The 18,329-nt window shown below is 41.9% G+C and overlaps 1 protein-coding gene across 2 annotated transcripts in view; it reads right to left on the minus strand.

Moving 5' to 3' along the window:
• Positions 1 to 5,711: 5,711 nt before the first annotated feature.
• Positions 5,712 to 18,329, minus strand: part of ARK2N (arkadia (RNF111) N-terminal like PKA signaling regulator 2N) — a 45,672-nt gene continuing 33,054 nt past the window's right edge. The window contains exons 3-5 of one of the 2 annotated variants that reach the window (XM_074570356.1): positions 16,904 to 17,086; positions 12,436 to 12,562; positions 5,712 to 8,720 (exon numbers count right to left, since the gene is read on the minus strand). In XM_074570356.1, coding sequence (XP_074426457.1) covers positions 8,531 to 8,720; positions 12,436 to 12,562; positions 16,904 to 17,086 — 500 coding nt within the window. In that variant the 3' untranslated portion in view covers positions 5,712 to 8,530. Of the gene's footprint in view, positions 8,721 to 12,435; positions 12,563 to 16,903; positions 17,087 to 18,329 lie in introns of those variants that run through there. The other variant, XR_012584940.1, reaches the window with a different exon arrangement.

Here is an 18,329-nt window from a genome sequence, read left to right on the forward strand (position 1 = left end):
CCTCCCTGGGGCACAGGGAAGGGGAGGATGCGGGTGTAAAACTAATTTTGAAGCCTTTTTGAGAACTTTTCTGAACATTTTTGAGTTTTGCCGAACAGTCGCGTGAGCTGGGAGTGCCGGTCCAGGGCAAGACCTCAACATTGACCATCGAAGGATGGGGGAGCTCAGCATTACCCCTCCGAAAACTTGGCTGTAGCATGTGGTGCTGCTGTTTACCAAGATATAAAACACTACAACAATGCTTTTGGGGCTGGCAGGGAACTCAGCCCCTCCCGGAAAGCACGCTCCCTGTCTTTTGCCATGGCCAGGTGGGACTGCTTTAAAAACTGTCCCAGTTCTTCCCCTTAAAAAGCAGCTGGAGGAAGGAGAGATGGTTCGGCAGCTCCAAGAGGGATGGTGTTTTTATTGGCCTGAGACTATGTTTTAGTAGCAGCTCAGACACAGAAAAGGTCCTCAGGAGGTGTGGAGGACGGTCTGGAGTACACCAGGGGCTCATCCTCTGTTTGCAATGGAGGAGATAAATCAAAGAGCATGTTCAACTCGCCAAGTCTTGTCTGAGACATGCTGTGAGCTGCTTTTTGAAGTCGTCCCTCTCTTCATTGGGACTCACTCCTCTTCTGCTCTGGGTGTCTTCACCCTGCAGCCTGCTCTTCACCTTCCCGCCATTGTCTCCTAATGGCTTGAGTCTGCCCTGGGTGACCCCAAAGGTGACCTGCACCCGTCTCCCCACCCCTGCGGAGGGACAGTGATTTTCAAACCTAGAGGGAACCCGAGGGGGAATCCACCCCGACTGATGGAAACAAGATGGAAAAATAAGCCCAACTGAATGAAGAACAATATTGAGACCAGTTTGGTACCTCCTGCAGCAGAGGAGGGGCAGCAAGCTGCTTTTCAGTCCCTTCATCACATCATGTGTCAGGACCTGCAGTGGTGGCATGGGCTTGGTTGCACAAGAGGAGTCCAAGGGCTGTATTGGGGCTGTCTGATGCTCATCATCAAGAATAAGTCTACAACTCATCCATGGCAAGTGAGGGCATCAGCACGGGCAACCACACAGTCTTCAATTATTCAAGGGAAGGCATCTGCTTACTCGCTCCAGCCTAAGTAATGCATGATCATTTGAGCAGCTCCACACCTCCCCGGGAGCCAACAGACACCAAAAAGCCAGGAGGTTGTGTTAGGTGTTTGGGGATGGGCTGAGTGTCCGGTTATTTAGTATGTCCCAGGGTTGTTGGAGGAAACCTCCACCTGGCCCCAAGCACCTGGGTAACCACATGCTGTACGTACACTGCTTCCCTTCTGTGCTCCTGGAGCCCACGTCTGGCTTTTCCCGGGCCAGACATGGTTTGTGAACACGTAGTGACTCCCAGTGATTGGATTTTTCATTGTTTCAGGGCCTTTTTTTAGCAGGAGGTATCTGGGAGGCTGGTCAGGCCAAGCACTGAAATGGGGGTGTTTCTACAAGCTGGTGCTCCCATGTCTGATTGTCCGCCAGGATTTTGTCCAAATAATCTCCATCTCTCACCTGTCTGGAGCTGAAAATGGTTCTCTGAAGAGCTCTGGTTCTTTCCACAGAGTGAGGGTGAGCTCCCGTCACTGCCTGTCCAGCCTAATGTTCAGCATGGGATTGGAAATGTGATACTAGCAGTCCAAGAGAAGACCCAGCACATGTAAAGAACCATCAGAAGTTAAAATGATTTGACAAAATACCCAAACCTGCAGTTTTCCCCTGCTTGGGATGCACCTCTTAGGCAGGCAGGGCCTGTCTCCCACCTTTGCTGAAGAAGAGATCCTCATCGGAGACCATCCCCACCAGGGATGTGTTTACAAGGCGAGGTTTTGGCCACACCTCTTCACCGTGCTGGAGATGACCCTTCTGCCCAGGGGTTGGGGATCTCCTCCAGAAGCAAAGCTGGAGCAGCAGTTAAGGAGTCACCCACCAGCTGCTCTCCATGATGTCCCACTCCCGTGGGTCCCACTGTCCCCATTGATACCCCACCTTGTGAAGATACCTGCACCCTTCCCCGCTCCCATGTAACGAGATGAGAAGCTGAGCAAGTGCAGTCCCTCACCTTCAGGAGACAACCCTGAACGGCCAGAAGAACCATCGCTTTGCTCAAATCTATTCATTAACCCGCATCACCACTTATTTAAGTGAAAAAGTGAGTTTCTTGGGGTGCCCTTCCCTCTTGCTGCCAGACGAGGAGGGGGCATCCTCCTCTCAGGGATGTGCTGCTGACCAAGAGAAGGAGGAAAGCCCAGCCAAGGTGGTTTCCAGCCCATCGCCACATCACAGAGAGCTTTGCCGTGGCTCTTCGTGCAGACGACAGACTGCACTAGAGCTGTAAAACATCAGCAGAAGGGAGGTGTTATATGAGATGCCAGAAAATAGATCCGAGGTGCTCGGCCAGTGATTTGTAACTGGCAGCTCCTGCAAGGGGAATTTTTATTTGTTGGTTTTGTCACATGCGGTCCAGGGAGAGTGTGAATAAATGGACCCAAATGGGAAGTGTAATCATGTGGAAAAGCAATAAAATTACTCTTCCACAAATCTCTGTCATATCCTGTGCCAGAGAAGATGAGCTTTGAGTGAGAACACGTAACACAAGCGACACGTTTCCCATTACGATCTTAAAAGCATCACTCCAGCCCAACCACCTCTGACTCGAAAGCTCCTCTTTGGGTTTAGAGGACCACTGCCGGCTCATAATGCCATGGACAAACACCTCCTACGTACCTACAACCCCAGAAAAGGGATTTCAATGTGTCCTGCTTCGAAACAGCAGCCTCCCCTCTGGAGGTCCATGCTACTGAACGCTGGGGCACCCAGAAGTCTATAGTTCTAAGGATGGGGGTAAATCAAGAATATTTTAGGATGCAGATAATTAGATCAGTTGGGCTTGATGATATTAAAGGTCTTTTCTGACCTAAATGATTCTATGATTGTGGGTGGTAACATCAGAAAAGGTGCATTTGCAAGGAAGCAATGGAAAGTTGCTATTTTTATGAGTGACTTTGGCATATAGAGTTGGAGATTTCTGCACTGTCAATACCACATGGAGAGGTGGATGAGGCCGGATGAGCTGGAAGGATGGATGTGACACTGGAGTTCAATCATGTCAAGTAGACACAAAAGCACCTGGCAGAAAGGAAAGGGAAAGACTTGGGTGCCCTTGACCATGGGCCAGCCAGAAGCTGTCAATGTTCTGAAGCTACGGGCAAAGCGAACGCGATCCTCAGCCACGCGAGACGGTGTTCCGTCAGAGCTGCGCATGGGAAAGCCCCCGGAAAAGGCATTGGTCAAGACTTCGGGAGTTCTGTATGCAATTTGCATCACCTACAGTAATGAAAAATGAATTTGACAGGGGACTTTTTTCTTTTTCCAGCTCTGATGTGGTTGTCCTGGATTCACCCAAAGCTGCCTATGCAGCTAATAAATGTAGAAAATTATCTCAAATTAACCTTTCAGGCAGGTTTCCCCTGCCCACTCCAGCTTTGCCCCAAGAGTGCCTGAAAGATCCTTCCTTCCCAGCAGCTGGCACTCAATTCTAATTTTCATATGAGTTACAAATTCATATGACTAACCAGCTCCGAGAGAAAACTTTCAAGGGACATTTATGAATCGGGAGTTGTAAGGACTCCTGGGAACGCATTTATACTTTTCATAAACTCTCTGGTATGGAGATACAGACCTGGGAGGGTGGGGGGGTGGATCCCCAGTTGCTGTTTAGTTGCAATAAAAGGAAAGCGTTCACCTTATTTGGACCGAAGACAAAAGGAAACGCAGGGTTTGTCCGTCGCAAGTTTGTGTTTTGCAGGCGTGGTGCTCCTTTCCTTTGCAGCCAGAAAGGAAACTGCGTCCCTGCGATGCTCTGGAGAGAAAGCCACAGCAGGTGACAGTCACAATGAGCCTAAAAAGGAGAGGAAAAAACAAGTAGTATTTCAGTGAATGGAAGCGATATGGACTCAGCAAAGGACGCCACTTACAGGTTCTCCACGGAACTCGGGAACTAACCCAAAGGGGGTTTACAGGAAGGATGGGGAGGGACTCTTTATTAGGGAGAGTAATGATAGGAGGAGGGGTAACGGTTTCAAACTGCAAGAGGGGAGATTTAGATGAGATATTGGGAAGAAATTCTTTGCTGTGAGGGTGGTGAGCCCCTGGCCCAGGTTGCCCAGAGAAGCTGTGGCTGCCCCATCCCTGGAGGGGTTGAAGGCCAGGTTGGCCGGGGCTTGGAGCAACTTGGGCTGGTGGGAGGTGTCCCTGCCCAGGGCAGGGGGTTGGAACTAGATGATCTTTAAGGTCCCTTCCAACTCTAACCATTCTGTGATTCTATGATTCTATGAGAAGCCTTTCAGTCCTCATTTCAAAGCAGACCAACTAAATTTTCAACCACCAAGTTAACCTGCATTGCAACAAATTCACTGAGGAAAGCAATGCAAACATCTAACCTGTTTGGGTAGCTTTTGCCAGTTCGCGTGTGGCCCCAGAAATGACAATTCCCACAAAGCCAAGTGGCTCCTACAGAAAAATAAAGTGGACTGAGCCACGAGTGATGTGCTGAGCGCCACAGGAAGAATTTTAAGCATTCCATTTGGTGTATCCTGAAGTCTAACAGCTCTGGGTATCTTGGTAATGGAGAAAAAAAGATTTAGGAGATGCATCAACTCCCCTCTTCCCACATCTGTGCCAAACCCCACAGCACTCTTCTCCCTCAGCTGGTGATAGACATGAAATAAATTCCGAGTCTGGCGTCCACCTCCTCAACCACCACCCGACCCAGAATTTTATTTTTCTTGGCTTCATGAAAGCCAAGAACTCAGCGGGGCTGAAAAGCCAATTCACTTCACTCTCGTTATCCATCTCAACATTTAAAATAAAAGGCTCTCTGTATTTGCAGCACTGGGAGCCTTCTCACGTGATAAGAACATCAGAACTAAAGCAAATTCCCCTTTTTCACTGGAAATGTAATGGATTTATTATTATTATTAGTAGTAGTATTACTCTACTATTTCCATATTGGTTATGCGAAGACTGGCATCCAGCGGGACCCTAAGTTTAGCAGAGCACAGTTATGCTTACCATCCTTCTCTTTACTTGCAGCTGGTATAATTTAGTGGTTCTCCACAGGCCGTCCACCACCTCTTGTCATCAGCGAGGGCCTGCCCAGAACTTCGCAGCTGGTCTACACATCTGTTTCAAACTGCAGTAGATCGGAGCTTCTTGGCGCTACCTGGCCACATGAGAAAACCCAAGTGGTCTCTTACTCAAATGCTGTTGCTGACCATCAGAAGACAGCTTGTGAGGATGGGACACAGGGGACGCGGTGGGAGAAACGCTGGCAGGAAGGTCGCTGGGGCAGCTGAAGGACTGTGATGCGTGGGGAGATGGCAGCTGTGCAGAAACCACCTCCCTGGAAGGGATGCTGCGGAGCACGGTGGGCAGCGGCCGGTCGCTGCTGCTGCCTGTGCATCCCCCTGCAGCTCTATGGGGAGGAAGAGGCGGCTCCTGCCCTGCCCAGGGAGATAAGAGCAAGCTTTTGTGGTCAGGAAATCACGTTTACATCCATTTACGTTCAAAACCCATCGCAGGGAACAGTGCTGAATTTGGGCAGCTGTAACCCGTTCCCGGAGTTTAAGGCTTTATTTATGTGACAAACAGAAGCGAACGGAACGAAAGTGGGAGAGAAAGAAAATCCCAAACAAGCTGATACTGCTTAAATAATACACTCTATTTTATTTTGTCTTAAAATAGTTTAACCTTTATGCTACAGACTTGTTTCAAAAAACAGAAGGTCTCATCTTGCACCAAAAATATATATATTTATATAGATATATAACACTCTGTTTTATTATTATTTTTTTCTCCAAAGACCATTAAATACTAGATGGAAAATGAGAACTAAACAATGAGTGTTAAGAAGAATCAGATTTTTTTAAACTAGAGTTGCACGTTTTAAACATTTATACTCTAAGCAATGATTTGTCTTCACTACAGAAGATTCCAAGTTCACACTCCGGCAACTAAGGAACTGCTAAACCACGAAGGGCTCGAGCCAATGCGCACTGAAGTTGATGGAGAGTCCCGCGTCAACTCCAGTGGGTTCTGGATCAGGCCCCCAAGTGCATTGGTTCTTAGCCATACAATGGCTAACGTTTCTCTTTCCTGCTGAGAAGAGCAAAACCACCCAGGCACCTTTTGCTCTCTTTAAAAAATAAACAAACAAACAAACAAAAAAAAAAAACACAAAAAAACCAACAGAAAAACAAAACAAAACCGCTTCCTAGCTATCCAGTGATTGCGGTTTTCGGATCACTACCCTTTCAAATTTGTTAAGAATAAGAGAAAATATGTAGTGTTTTAAATAAAAGAAAAGAAAACCTGCATCTGACTACAATACATGAATTGTTTAAACAAACACAGTGCACAATTGGAGGAAGTCTGGTTAGGACGCAGTCGTTTTTATATATACATGGAAGTCACATCATATACAAACTGAAAACCAAGATTTTTTCACGGAAGGACTACAAATGGGTCCCTGCAACTTTCTTCGAAACTGATCTTTTTTAAAAGACTTTATGAAAAAGCACTAAATCACTGTTCCAAAGTTACCTTTACAGCATGTGTGCTACCCCACTAAGACGACGGCTGAGCTGCGCGATTAAAATACAAGGAGAAAAGATCGACAGCCACTACTGACGGTGCCCCGCAGAGGACGGGGCTTTTCCGTACTGCGACGCTCCCTCCCGCCCACCCCCAGAGAAAGAAATCGGTCACTAGAAGCACCACATACATTTTTCTGGCCATGCAACACACTTACGTTCAATGTTTCAAAAAGCTTGAAATTGGACTATCAATCCCTTGCCTAGTTGTTCTGTAAAGCGCGGTCATAACCGTTCTGCTTATTAGAGAAAAAGCTGTTTGTTACTAATGATACCACCGCTGCTGGGTGGTTGTTTTTTTTTTTTTCCATTGAGTTATGTGACAATGTAGGTGATTTTACTTATTTTTTCTTTTGCCCACAGATAAAATTAGCGGGAGCCAAATAAATCCAGAAACCAGCCAACACAAAAAGAAAACAGGACTTCCCATGTCCTGACTACCCCCGTTCAGCCTTAGATGTCAAAAAAAAAATCTGATGAGAGAGCTGTACAAAATTCCCACTAGAAATATTTTGAATACAAAGGAACATTTTAATTGCACAATAGACATTTAAAGTGAACATAATCTTGTTAAAATCTAATCTTTGGTTTTTGCCTTGAGAAAGGCTCAAAATGAGAGATGAGGGGCAGGAATTTCCACATACACTACAGAAACTACAGCCTGCTAAAGTAAGTAGTTCCACTGATTTCGGTTAAATATTCTGGTAGAAAGTCTTTCCTGGATCATACCCTGAAAACAACTGCAAAACTAGGATGAGACATGGCCTAAAGCCAGGAAAATGGTGCAGATCTAGTTTTAAAAAAAAAAAAATAAAAAAAAATATAAAATCACAACCTTAAGTCCCGATCCTGCAACATCTTTTCAGACAGAGTTTTAAGCACTTGAATGGCCCCATGAGTTTCAGCGAACGCTGCGCAGCTGCTAAAGTGCTTTGCCAGGCTGGGGCCTTGCGAGGTGTTTCTCTTTTATTTTTGAGATGGTCAATGAAGCAAATAAGCAACAGCAGAAATACGAGGAGCAGGAGCAAAATGTTTCCTTTCTCTCCTTCTCCAACTCCAGGCAAGACTCGGATACAGGTGAAAAAGTTCAGCTGTATTTAAAAAGGAGAGGGATGCTGGGCCTTTTTATGACTTTTTCTTGTGCTTTTGCAATAGTCAGCAGCTGTAAGTCACTAGTATTACTATTTTAAACCATTAACAAGCTGTGGGAAATGATCAGTGACACACAGTAGTCAAGTAGACAGAAGACTCAGCACTGAAAAGAGTGTAAACTATAAATTATACTGAAAATAAAAATCCTTTAATTAAAAGCTGTTCAGTGCATATGTTATGGGCCGTTTGTATTAAAGACAGTCCCTCCTGCTGGTAACGTAACCAAATCAGCTCAGGTATAAATACTCTTGGCCCAATTGTCGGAAGTGTTGAATACCCCCAGTTCCACTGAAATCAGTGAGGACACAGCATTTCTCAAAATCACTGATGCTCACACAGCAAAACACTAACTTCTACTAATAAAACTCAATATACTGATAAATTAAAAATGGTCTGTAAGCTGGAGGTGGGAAAGGGCGGGAGGACATAAACTTGCAGTTATTTCTTCAGATTAACACCCAAGTTAGTAACTGTAGATGTGTGTCAAAAATTTGGAGCTATTGGCTTTTAATTCTGGGAGGAATCCTCCTTTAAGAAGGCAAAACCATTTTTAAATGATATTGAAATTATACTACATTCTTAAGAAAAGGAAAAACTTGATGATTTCGAATTTCGTAATGCCAGGAACAGGGCTTCTGAAGCCAAACCTTTTAACAACGAACTTCTGTGCCACCAAGGGGAGAAGGGGTGGGGACAGAAACACAGTGACACTGCATTACAGTAGATATTTGCGCCTGGTATCCTCATCCAAAGTGAGGTCTACTACTTCTGAGGGCGAGGACCAGTTCTGCTGGGGAGTCACAGCTGTCCATGATTGCGTTTGCTGGGCGTTAATGTACTGTGAGCCCGAGCTATGCTTCCAGGAAGACACGCTCTGAATCACACCTCCCCGGGGATGCACACACCTGTAAAAGGCACAAAAAAAAAAAAAACAGTCACAAAGGATTAAAGGTACCATTGAATTCAGGCACAAGATTCTTAGCTGCAGTGGTTTATCACTTAGGCATCTTGTTAACATGTCCCTCCCCAAAACATCCTCCTGGATTTTCCATTTGTGGAGTCCATGGCATCTTACATACCCAGTACGCAAAGCTGAGACTAAACTTTAAATGTAAATTCGGGGCGGTGCTGGTGGTGATTAAATTATTTTCAATAACTGAATTCTGCCAGTGGTTGTAAAGTGAGATTCCTTACAAAATATGCACATGGATCTCAAAGATATCGAAGGAGCCTGCCCCATCACGTGTGGCACCACGCGCGGTTCAGCAGCAGTTTCCTGCTCTGCGGTTTTACCCACTGGACTTGCAAACAGAGAAAAAAATATTTAAGTGAGGTTTGATAGGACAAAGAGAAAAGCCATCTTTCTATTTGAAATCAAAACCATGTTTCATAAGGACATAATGATACTTTCATTACAATAATTACAAGAGACGGCTTGTAATTACATTACTACAGCCATTACACTTGTTTTTTCCTTGGTCGTCTTCACTAAAAATTACAAGCATGCTGGGAAACTCTCATTGATAACAGTACAGCCCCACTCGAGCAAAACATTTAAGCTCGTGGTGATTACAATCAATGACACTAAATCATGTATTTAAAGACAAGCACACAACTCAAGTGCCTTGCTGAAGCGAGGTCCGCATCCACCTATTTGCACAGTATTTTTACCCATTATATTCATAATAGATACATGACAATTGAAGTACAAGCTAATTAATAATTAGAGAAAAAAAAAACACGAAAGGAGAGACAGACTAATTCTGTTCTATAATGAAGTGATGAGAGGAATTTACTGAAGTCTTTAAGGTGATCGCTCCATTCCCAAGTGTGAATCTTAAACGAGTGCTAGTAAAACTTTATCCCTCGTGCTCCGAAAGTTGTTTTGCTCTCGTGAGCAGTGGTGGTGGCTGTGTACTTAAGCAGGAGATGTTTGGCTGCTGGGGTAACCTTTTACCGTTCCTTTGGGAAGACACGTGTGCCGTATTTCAGGAACCCAGGTTTTCTGCACTGGTCAAATATCCCTGACATTTACATTGTATTTGTTTTAATTTGCGGTAGTGAAATTTGTTTCCTCCAAAACGACTTAGGTTATGTTTATCTCTCTTGGCTCTGGTTAGAGATAGGGTTTCAAGAAATAGAATGAAAAATCTCACTTTCTGAGCTTTAACTTCTCTGAATATAAATGTCTCATTTCCTTCCCAGATACACTATTTAGTTTTGGATGAGATGTTCAGAATTACTTCTTTTATTACTTCTTCAGACTTAAAAATACATTAAGTACGTATCTACAAAGATTTAGTAACAAGAGACTGGGACTCTAACAAAAATAGCGCACTTTTTTTTCCTACAGCTTTCTTTTCAGAAGAAATATTTTTAAGCATAACTGACAAGAAAAGATCATAGCCAAGGCAAACTAAATACAGTGCTCGGTCTCAGTGACTATGCTCCATCGTTCTGATATAGCACGGTCCTCAATGCTTAGGCAAAGCTAATACTAACTTTTGTCCCTGAAGATAACAAAAGGCAAGCTGTAAGTTATCTCACAGAAATGATACCTTGCAAAAATAAAAGTGTTTATCCTCAAACAAGTCACATGAACAGCCAATAGCAAAACGTTTGATCCAACATTACCTTAGGGAACATGCTTTCCAATCAGTAGCCAAGGGAAGATACCAAGTAAAGGCAACCAAAAAAGGAGGGGGAAAAAAAAACAAACTAGGAAAAAACAGAGGAAGACTGTTTTATACACATGCATGATTAAAAAAAATAAATCTATTGGACAAAAATTAAACAAACTGAAAAATGTGAGTTGGTGTCCTAATTAGATGCCAAGTAATATTCCAATGATGAGCAATACCATCAGTTCGCCAGCAATCTGGAAAACTACAGATGATGGACAAACTCCAGGGTTTCACGACTCACGCCCGTCCAACAACGACACGGAATATGCAGCACGATAAAAAACGGTGTGAGCAAAAGAACTGAATCCAAACACCAGACTAACTAAGCACGCAAAAAAAATACTGATCAGAAACCTAAACCTTTTCCAAACGACAACCCTGTCAGAAGCCCATCAATACTTCATAACTGCAAGCTTAGACCTGCAAGAGGAATAAAATTCTCATAGGATTTGAACAGCTGAAATGCGTGAGTATTCAATGGAGCCAGTAGGAACCAGTCCTTGGGAGGTGGGAGATGGTTACGCGAACAGAGGAAAAGCACAAAAGTGTGCTTTGTGTCTGTCTTCGATGGAATTATTTTGGTCGTTATCTACTAAAATTCATTTTAAACAGCAACTCTGCCTTTACTTAACATTTCCGTTCTTCTACGTGGTAAATATTATCGAGGCAAGCAGCACCGAAAGCTTTTGAACAGGAACCTCAAGCAGCAGGGTTGCGTGTACGTAGTGCTAGACAGATTTACACAAACTAGTAGTGGAGGATGAGTCCATGCTGCTTATCATTTGGACAAAGATCCTCCAAGCCCTGGGTTTGCTGGGTGAACAGCCAGGAGAGCTACTTCCTAAGGAATCAGTTAACTTCTGAAAGAGTTAGCCATGCAAGTACCTTCACTATTCTAAAAGCAAAGACTAAATCTCTCTTCCTTCAGCACCTTAAAATTTCCTTTTTTCCCATCCAACTGCACTGGAGTGTGCCTGGGAAACTGCACACCTTCCACCTTCCTCAAGAAGATGCGGTGAAGGGACAACAAGGAACAGCTCTTGTTCCTTGTTCCTCACGCCCCTTTTCTGCCTCCAAGCATCCTCCAGGCAGCAGACTAGTTTTAAAAAAAGCTTGTCTGTATGCTTGTTTTGACTTGTTTTTTATTCTAGCAAATTAACCCTCCTCACTATATGAAAATGCCAGTCTTGTTCAACAGCTTCATAATACCTTAAGCCATGGAAAGATCATAGACTGAAGATGAAAAGTAACATCAAAAAACGCCTGTCAAGAATAACAGCTGAGGCACAGCTGGAAAGCTTTCTATCTGAGCTCAAGAGAAACCTCCAGCTTCCTTACCCTCATCTTCTTTGGGGGTTTGAACTCTCTTGTATCTTGAAATAAAACAAGGATTCATAATTTTTAATCTAAAGGGGCTATCTTATGACATCAGCCACTGAAAAGTTGGTAGTATTTTTACAACTACTGATTAAACTACTAATTAAATAAACTGGAAGCTGATTACATGCTTAAAGTAAGTGAATACTTTGAAAGGAAACAAGAACCCACATAAGTATTTTTGTTCATGTATTTGCATATTCACACTATGCCCTTAAAATCTGAATTCCTAATAATGTTCCTGTTGTCTATAAATTTGGTATCTCAATGTTCGGTATTTTAATACTACGTATGTTTAGTCTGTTAACATCTGACATCAAGTCACGAACTCGATCTCAGTAATTATCAAGCTGATAATGTTCTAAAGAAAGACACATTTTGATATCACTATGATCAGCAGATTAGAAAAAGTAAGTAAGTGCAACGTTTGCTGCCAGCCATGAATGGATAACTACAGAAGTGGAAGTTAGGCAGCAGGTTTTTTTCTTTATTAATTTTGGTAATACAGATATTCTGATAAGATGAAAGAAATATTAGAGCAAGAAAAAGGAATTAATACCTGGCATGTTCTTGAACTCCAACAATCTCTACTTCACTATCAGAAGAGGCAATATTAATTTCTTCATTGATCTGTGCGTTACCAGGAGAGGTTTTATCACTTGCAAGGAAGCCTGGATCCAAACGACCTACAGATGGGGAAGATGCAAATACAGGCAACATTTAACAGCTTACACAACTCAGAAATCAGCTGGAAAAGGCATTTCCCAAGCTAAGAAAAAAAGACTGAAATTGGAAAATCTTTATTGAATCAAGTTATCCAACTTTCAGTTCATCACCTGATATGGGATGAAATCACTGGATTTATCCAGTCTCAGTAGCTCTAGTGATGGTGTTATCACACAAATGTGAACAAAGCCCGATTACTACATCAAGAACACTTGACGTAATTAGGCTTTCCAGCTGTTATTTTACAACAATGCTAAGAGACTGTGCCTAAACATCTTTGAAATAAAGAAACAAGACAATTTATCATCAGTAAATCAAACTCAGTGATACCGTGGCAAACAAAGCCTATAGGCTGGACAGAAACATTACACACACCAAAGAAAATTAATATTTTTTCTTTTTTTCTTTTTTTTTTTTTTTAAATAGAGGAAGCCCGTCAATAAAAAAAACAAACAACAAACCCATCAGTTTCTGGTCACGCTGCTTCACACATCTGCTCTAACATTATTACAAATACTTGAAAAAAATAATCTGTTTTTCATAAGTTTCATATACAGCATTTTTTATTACTTTTTTTATTACAGTTCCTCAGTTCATCGGTCTGTCGAACAACTCCTCTCTAAATATTCACACCAAGGGTGGCAGATTTTGCCTTTTCTGCAAAGAAGGTCCTCCACCACAATTAGTGAAGCTGTGTTGTGACATATTAAATAATATTTGCATGGAAAACACAAACCAGACAAAATTATTATTTGTTTCACAGAAAAAAAAAAAAGATATTTAAAAATTCAATTAAAAAAAGCAAGATTTCAATGAGACATGGATAACTTATACTTTTTTTTTTTTTTGCCACTAAAAAAAAGATTACTTGTACTATCTCTAGCAGTAACCCGGTGGATGCTGGGCAGCCCTACAGCAGATGAGACTACCTACTTCTCAGAAACCACTCACTCAGCTGTATGACAGAGGGGAAGAATCATTTGTCGAGCAGGAAATTTGAGATTAGATGAATGCATTCCGTATATCTAGTTTGACTGGATACCTCTTCAAAGATGAGAGGAGGAGGATGCAGTAACACTCCACTGAATTTCAAAGGCGTGTGAACATGCAGAACTGATTATACCCCCAGGTACATCAAGAGGACACACAGAGAAGAAATTAAGCTTAAAACAAGTGCCATGGAAACCTTCCAGAGACTGATTAAAGTTCTTGGAAAAGATGCAAATAGAGGGCCAGAGACCATACTGTATGATCAGGTTTTGGGAAGCGAAGATCCTTGGTGCAACATCTGATGAGGGTTAGCAAGGGAAGGAAACCTGTGCGCTGCCATGTACTCGAAGGAGGAGTTTCCACCTCAAAAGACATAGAAGACTTGTCAGCTGAACTTAAAACAAATCAATAGCCCAGGCAGACTTTTCCTAACATTATGGATCAGCTGAACGTTTCTTGGCAAATATCACTGGCTGACAGAAAGTCCCCAAAATAGGTCATGGATATTTCTTTAATAGAAGCGTCTGGGCACAGTGTGAAACATGAAACGGGAGTGCTCCAAAGTTTTGATTCATGTGCTGGCCATGCAAACCAGGAGCTTCAGGCCATCACTGCCCCAGTGACTGGCATCGCCCCGCTCCTGAGCGTCACTGCTGCTACAGCACAGGCATGGCCACTGATTCACGCAAACTGGCATGGATATCAACCTGCCTTAATATGCTGCATTAATGATGTAGTTTATAAACATAACTATCTTTGTATGTATATAGATATTTTTACTAGGACTCTATCTTGTATTTCTCAGCATCGGTCTTTACCCTTGATTCAAAGAATCATAGAATCATTATGGCTGGAAGACACCTTTAAGATCAACGAGTCCAACCATTAACCCAACACTGGCACATCCACTACTAAACCATGTCCCTCAGCACCGCATCTACCCAGCTTTTAAACACCTCCAGGGATGGTGACTCCACCACTTCTCTGGGCAGCCTGTTCCAATGCTTGACAACCCTTTCGGTGAAGAAATTTTTCCTAATATCCATCCTAAACTGCCCCTGGTGCAACCACCATTCTGCACCCTTTGCCAGACAGGCCAATGTCTGGCAGAGGGGCAAAGGAAACCAGCTCTTAAATAGCCCCAAAATGAATGCCCAGATGCATAAATGAGAGCCCCAGAAAGTATATTACCATAGCTTTAAGTCCAGACAACAAAAAGGTAATTAGCAGTAGAGAAACCATGATTAGCAGAGTAAATATTGCAACAGTAGCTGAGTGTAAATCAGGATTATAGCATACAGATAGATTTACAGCCTCTGGCCATACAAATTTCATGCCTAGTAACATGCCTATGCTGTTAGTTTCTTTGCACGAACATTAGGATGACGCCCAAGGGAGATGTTTTGTTGCCCTACAAAATCAGGGCTTGCAAAACAGCCCCAAATATTTGCCCATGCACAAAGATATGGTAGCGTGTCCTAATAAGATTTTTCACTTGGATAAAAGCTGGCGGTGGTGTTTTCCCATGGGAACACATCATTTAATGGCCTGTTAAACTAGATACTGACTGAAGATTAAATTTGGGAACAAGATGTAAGATTGAAGACTCTGCTTTCCAAATGTGCAATCCCAGACATGGTTAGAAAAGGCCAGTACCGACAAATGTGCAGTCAGAGGCTTACGGAGGCTACGGGGCTCTGGGGCAAGGTGTATGTGGGAAGGAAAAAAGAATCATCCTTTCAGACGTTGAAATGGCCAAAGGACCAGGAGCAAATTTGTCTGGACACGTTCCCATAGCATCAGGGAGGAAGAAGCTTCTTGAAGTTTTCTAGTTTTCTTTTACCTGGTAACCTCGTCCTTGCAAGTCCCCTTGGATATAGGTGGAGGAAGGAGGACAAATTTCTACCTGCATCACAGCCTTGTACTCGTAACCAGAGAAGTGGAAGAAAGCTTGGTAAGAAACATTACTTTTTATTTCCTTACATCTTTTTGAAGTACCAATCCATTAGTGCTATATAGTAGTATTAACTTCAGCTGTTCTAATCATTTAATAAATGACTTTATAAAGCAGTGGGGTTTATTAAGGGTCAAATAGCTAACTATCAGCCAGCTGCTATCCTGTGAGCTTGGAAAACACCAGAGAGCTTCAAAGTGGTTGGAATGACATCCAGCCACAGTGAAAATAATGCAACAGAGATTCTCATATTGAACTTGCCCACTATATTTCATATAAATATATATAATATATATAAATATAAAATATATTCCACTATTATAGTGGAACATTTCTTCGAAAATCTGCCACATACTTGTATTTCTTTAAGCCTTCTAGACGCTGAGAAGTGGCTCAGAGGTACCAGGACATTTCCAACGTAGGTGCCCTTTGGCAGGCTTACGTTTGGAAAACAGAGTGTGAAACAAGAAACCTGCCGTGCTCCACCACTGCAGGCAAAACTCCGTGTCCTATGCAGCTAAAAATATGAACATGGATGAGTGGAAAGGAAGGCAATATGTCAGCATACAAAGCTATGGGATGAAGTTGATAGGAAATATTCTGTTAGCTCTCTGCACCCAAAACAGTTGCATTTCATGTTGTTGTTTAACTCTTTTGTTAATGAAGAGTTGCAAGCACTTGGTGAAGCTGAACACTATTTTATGAGCTACATGAACTTCTCTGAATTCTTCCACAGCATCCCTGCTCTTGCTTTCTTGAAGGAAATTTCTGTGCCATCTCTTGATGCTAAGCCCACTTACCAGCACCTTTTCACCTTTCATCTTTATCTGCTGCTGCTCCATCCTGTTTTCTAAAGTATGTTAGAAATGCAGATGGAATATGTCAATAATTAATACTTGTATTTTAAAGAAACAGAGGCAAACAAAAAAGACATACACAGATGATGACAATACTTAAAATGAGATTATGATCGGTTTACTAGCTGTTGGCATAGGTTGTCATAATCAACCATTCAGTAATAAGCTTAGCTCACTCTCATTTAAAAAAAAAAAAAAAACACCACCAAAACCCCAGACCCAAGTTCTAAGAAGTAATTAGAGAGAAAAGGAGGAGAAAAAATAATTAAGAAAATTAGTGTCAAAAATACATTGCAGGAATCTTTGTCAATTTTTATCAGTTGTATTTTGGAATAAATGTCAGACCTTATTTTAATAAGCATCTGTACTGCTTTATTACAAAATCTACAGAGGGAGCTTTTAAAGCTGTATAAACTACAAAAATACTAAAAGCAAGAAAGGGAGAGACATCAACTGAGATGTGCTGGAACAAATGTCAAAGGAAGAGAATTTAAACAAACCTGTATCAGCACTCAGTTCATCTATCAGCCCTCTGGTTCTCCAGGTAGATCCCGAATCTTGATTTCCCAAAGAATTATTGTGCTCTTGAACTACTGCGGCCGCCAACAGATTGTCCACATTTACCACTTCTGGGTCTGAGTTTGTGTCCGATATATCATAATGAGCTACAACTGGAGGTCCATCTGCAGAAGGAGAGAAAAGCAACACGTATTAGAAGTCAGCATATTGTGAAAGACACCTTCAGAAGTACAAATAATTTGTTTAAGGATTAACCCAATCTCCTACACGAAGCTCTTAAAGAGCTATGAACTACATGAATTATTACACTTGAGTTAATGAACGTTGTCGGAGATTACAGAGACATTTTAACCCTTGCATACACAGAAAACACAAATGTAAGAAAAACACGTTTATCAATGTATCAGTTACTTGTGTATTATCTTTTACATTAACACACAAACATCTCCATATCTGACGATGTTACATTTACAATGTTAAAAGGATAAAAACTGCAATTTAAAATAAAAAATAGTAAGTAACAGGACATTAAATTTGGCAAGACAAGATATTTAACTAGGGAATTTTACAAAACTCAAGTGATGGCTCACATTACTTTAGGGCTGACTGAATAAAACTAACTTTCTGATCTAACTAATCCAGTAATAATAAATTTAACATTAAGACAACTTTCCTTACATAACATTTACTTGTCAAGGACAGGGGAATTTTTCAAAATGGCAATGTTTTTTGGTGTTGTTTTTTTAAGATCAAGAATAACAAGAAATGAAACTGTAATGTGCAGTGATAAATATGCTTTTAATTCAGTATGACTACCATATGCATTTTTGGCCACCAAAGTGAAGGGGCAAAGGAGGAGAGAAAATTGCTTACGTGATTCTGAAATCTATTCTTGAGGAACAGCAAAAGGCTATTTTTGGTCTATTTTGTTAGGATGGACTATTTTCTTTGTGAGGAATGAAAATCACTTATAATTGGAATGCATGCTACAAACAGCATTGGGAAAAAAAGTCATATTCAAGACAAGAATTAATGTGGAAGCAAAGAGAGAACGGATAAATATTGTAATCCTGAAAGGATGCACATTTTAACTCAAATGCCTCGTCTCAGCTATAGCTTATCGACTCAGAGTGGATGAAAGCGGTTGGAGCTCCTACTCCCCAAATGCCAGAATCAAAACTTACTTTGGGCCAAGACTTCATACACAAAAACGAGTATGAAACAGAAAAACAGGTGGGGCCAAAGCTCAGCTGCGGTTCTTTAACTCCAAGGAGGTTCTGGCAGATGAGTGTCTGCAGGACTTTTTTGTTATGGGTACGATACAGAGAGAGTATAATTTCTATGGGATAATATAAAACAATCATCAACTAGTAACATGTTTAGGAAGACAGGACCTTCAGAATTACA

Source organism: Larus michahellis, chromosome Z (genome assembly GCF_964199755.1).
Source record: "Larus michahellis chromosome Z, bLarMic1.1, whole genome shotgun sequence".
In the NCBI taxonomy this organism is placed as follows: Eukaryota; Metazoa; Chordata; class Aves; order Charadriiformes; family Laridae; genus Larus; species Larus michahellis.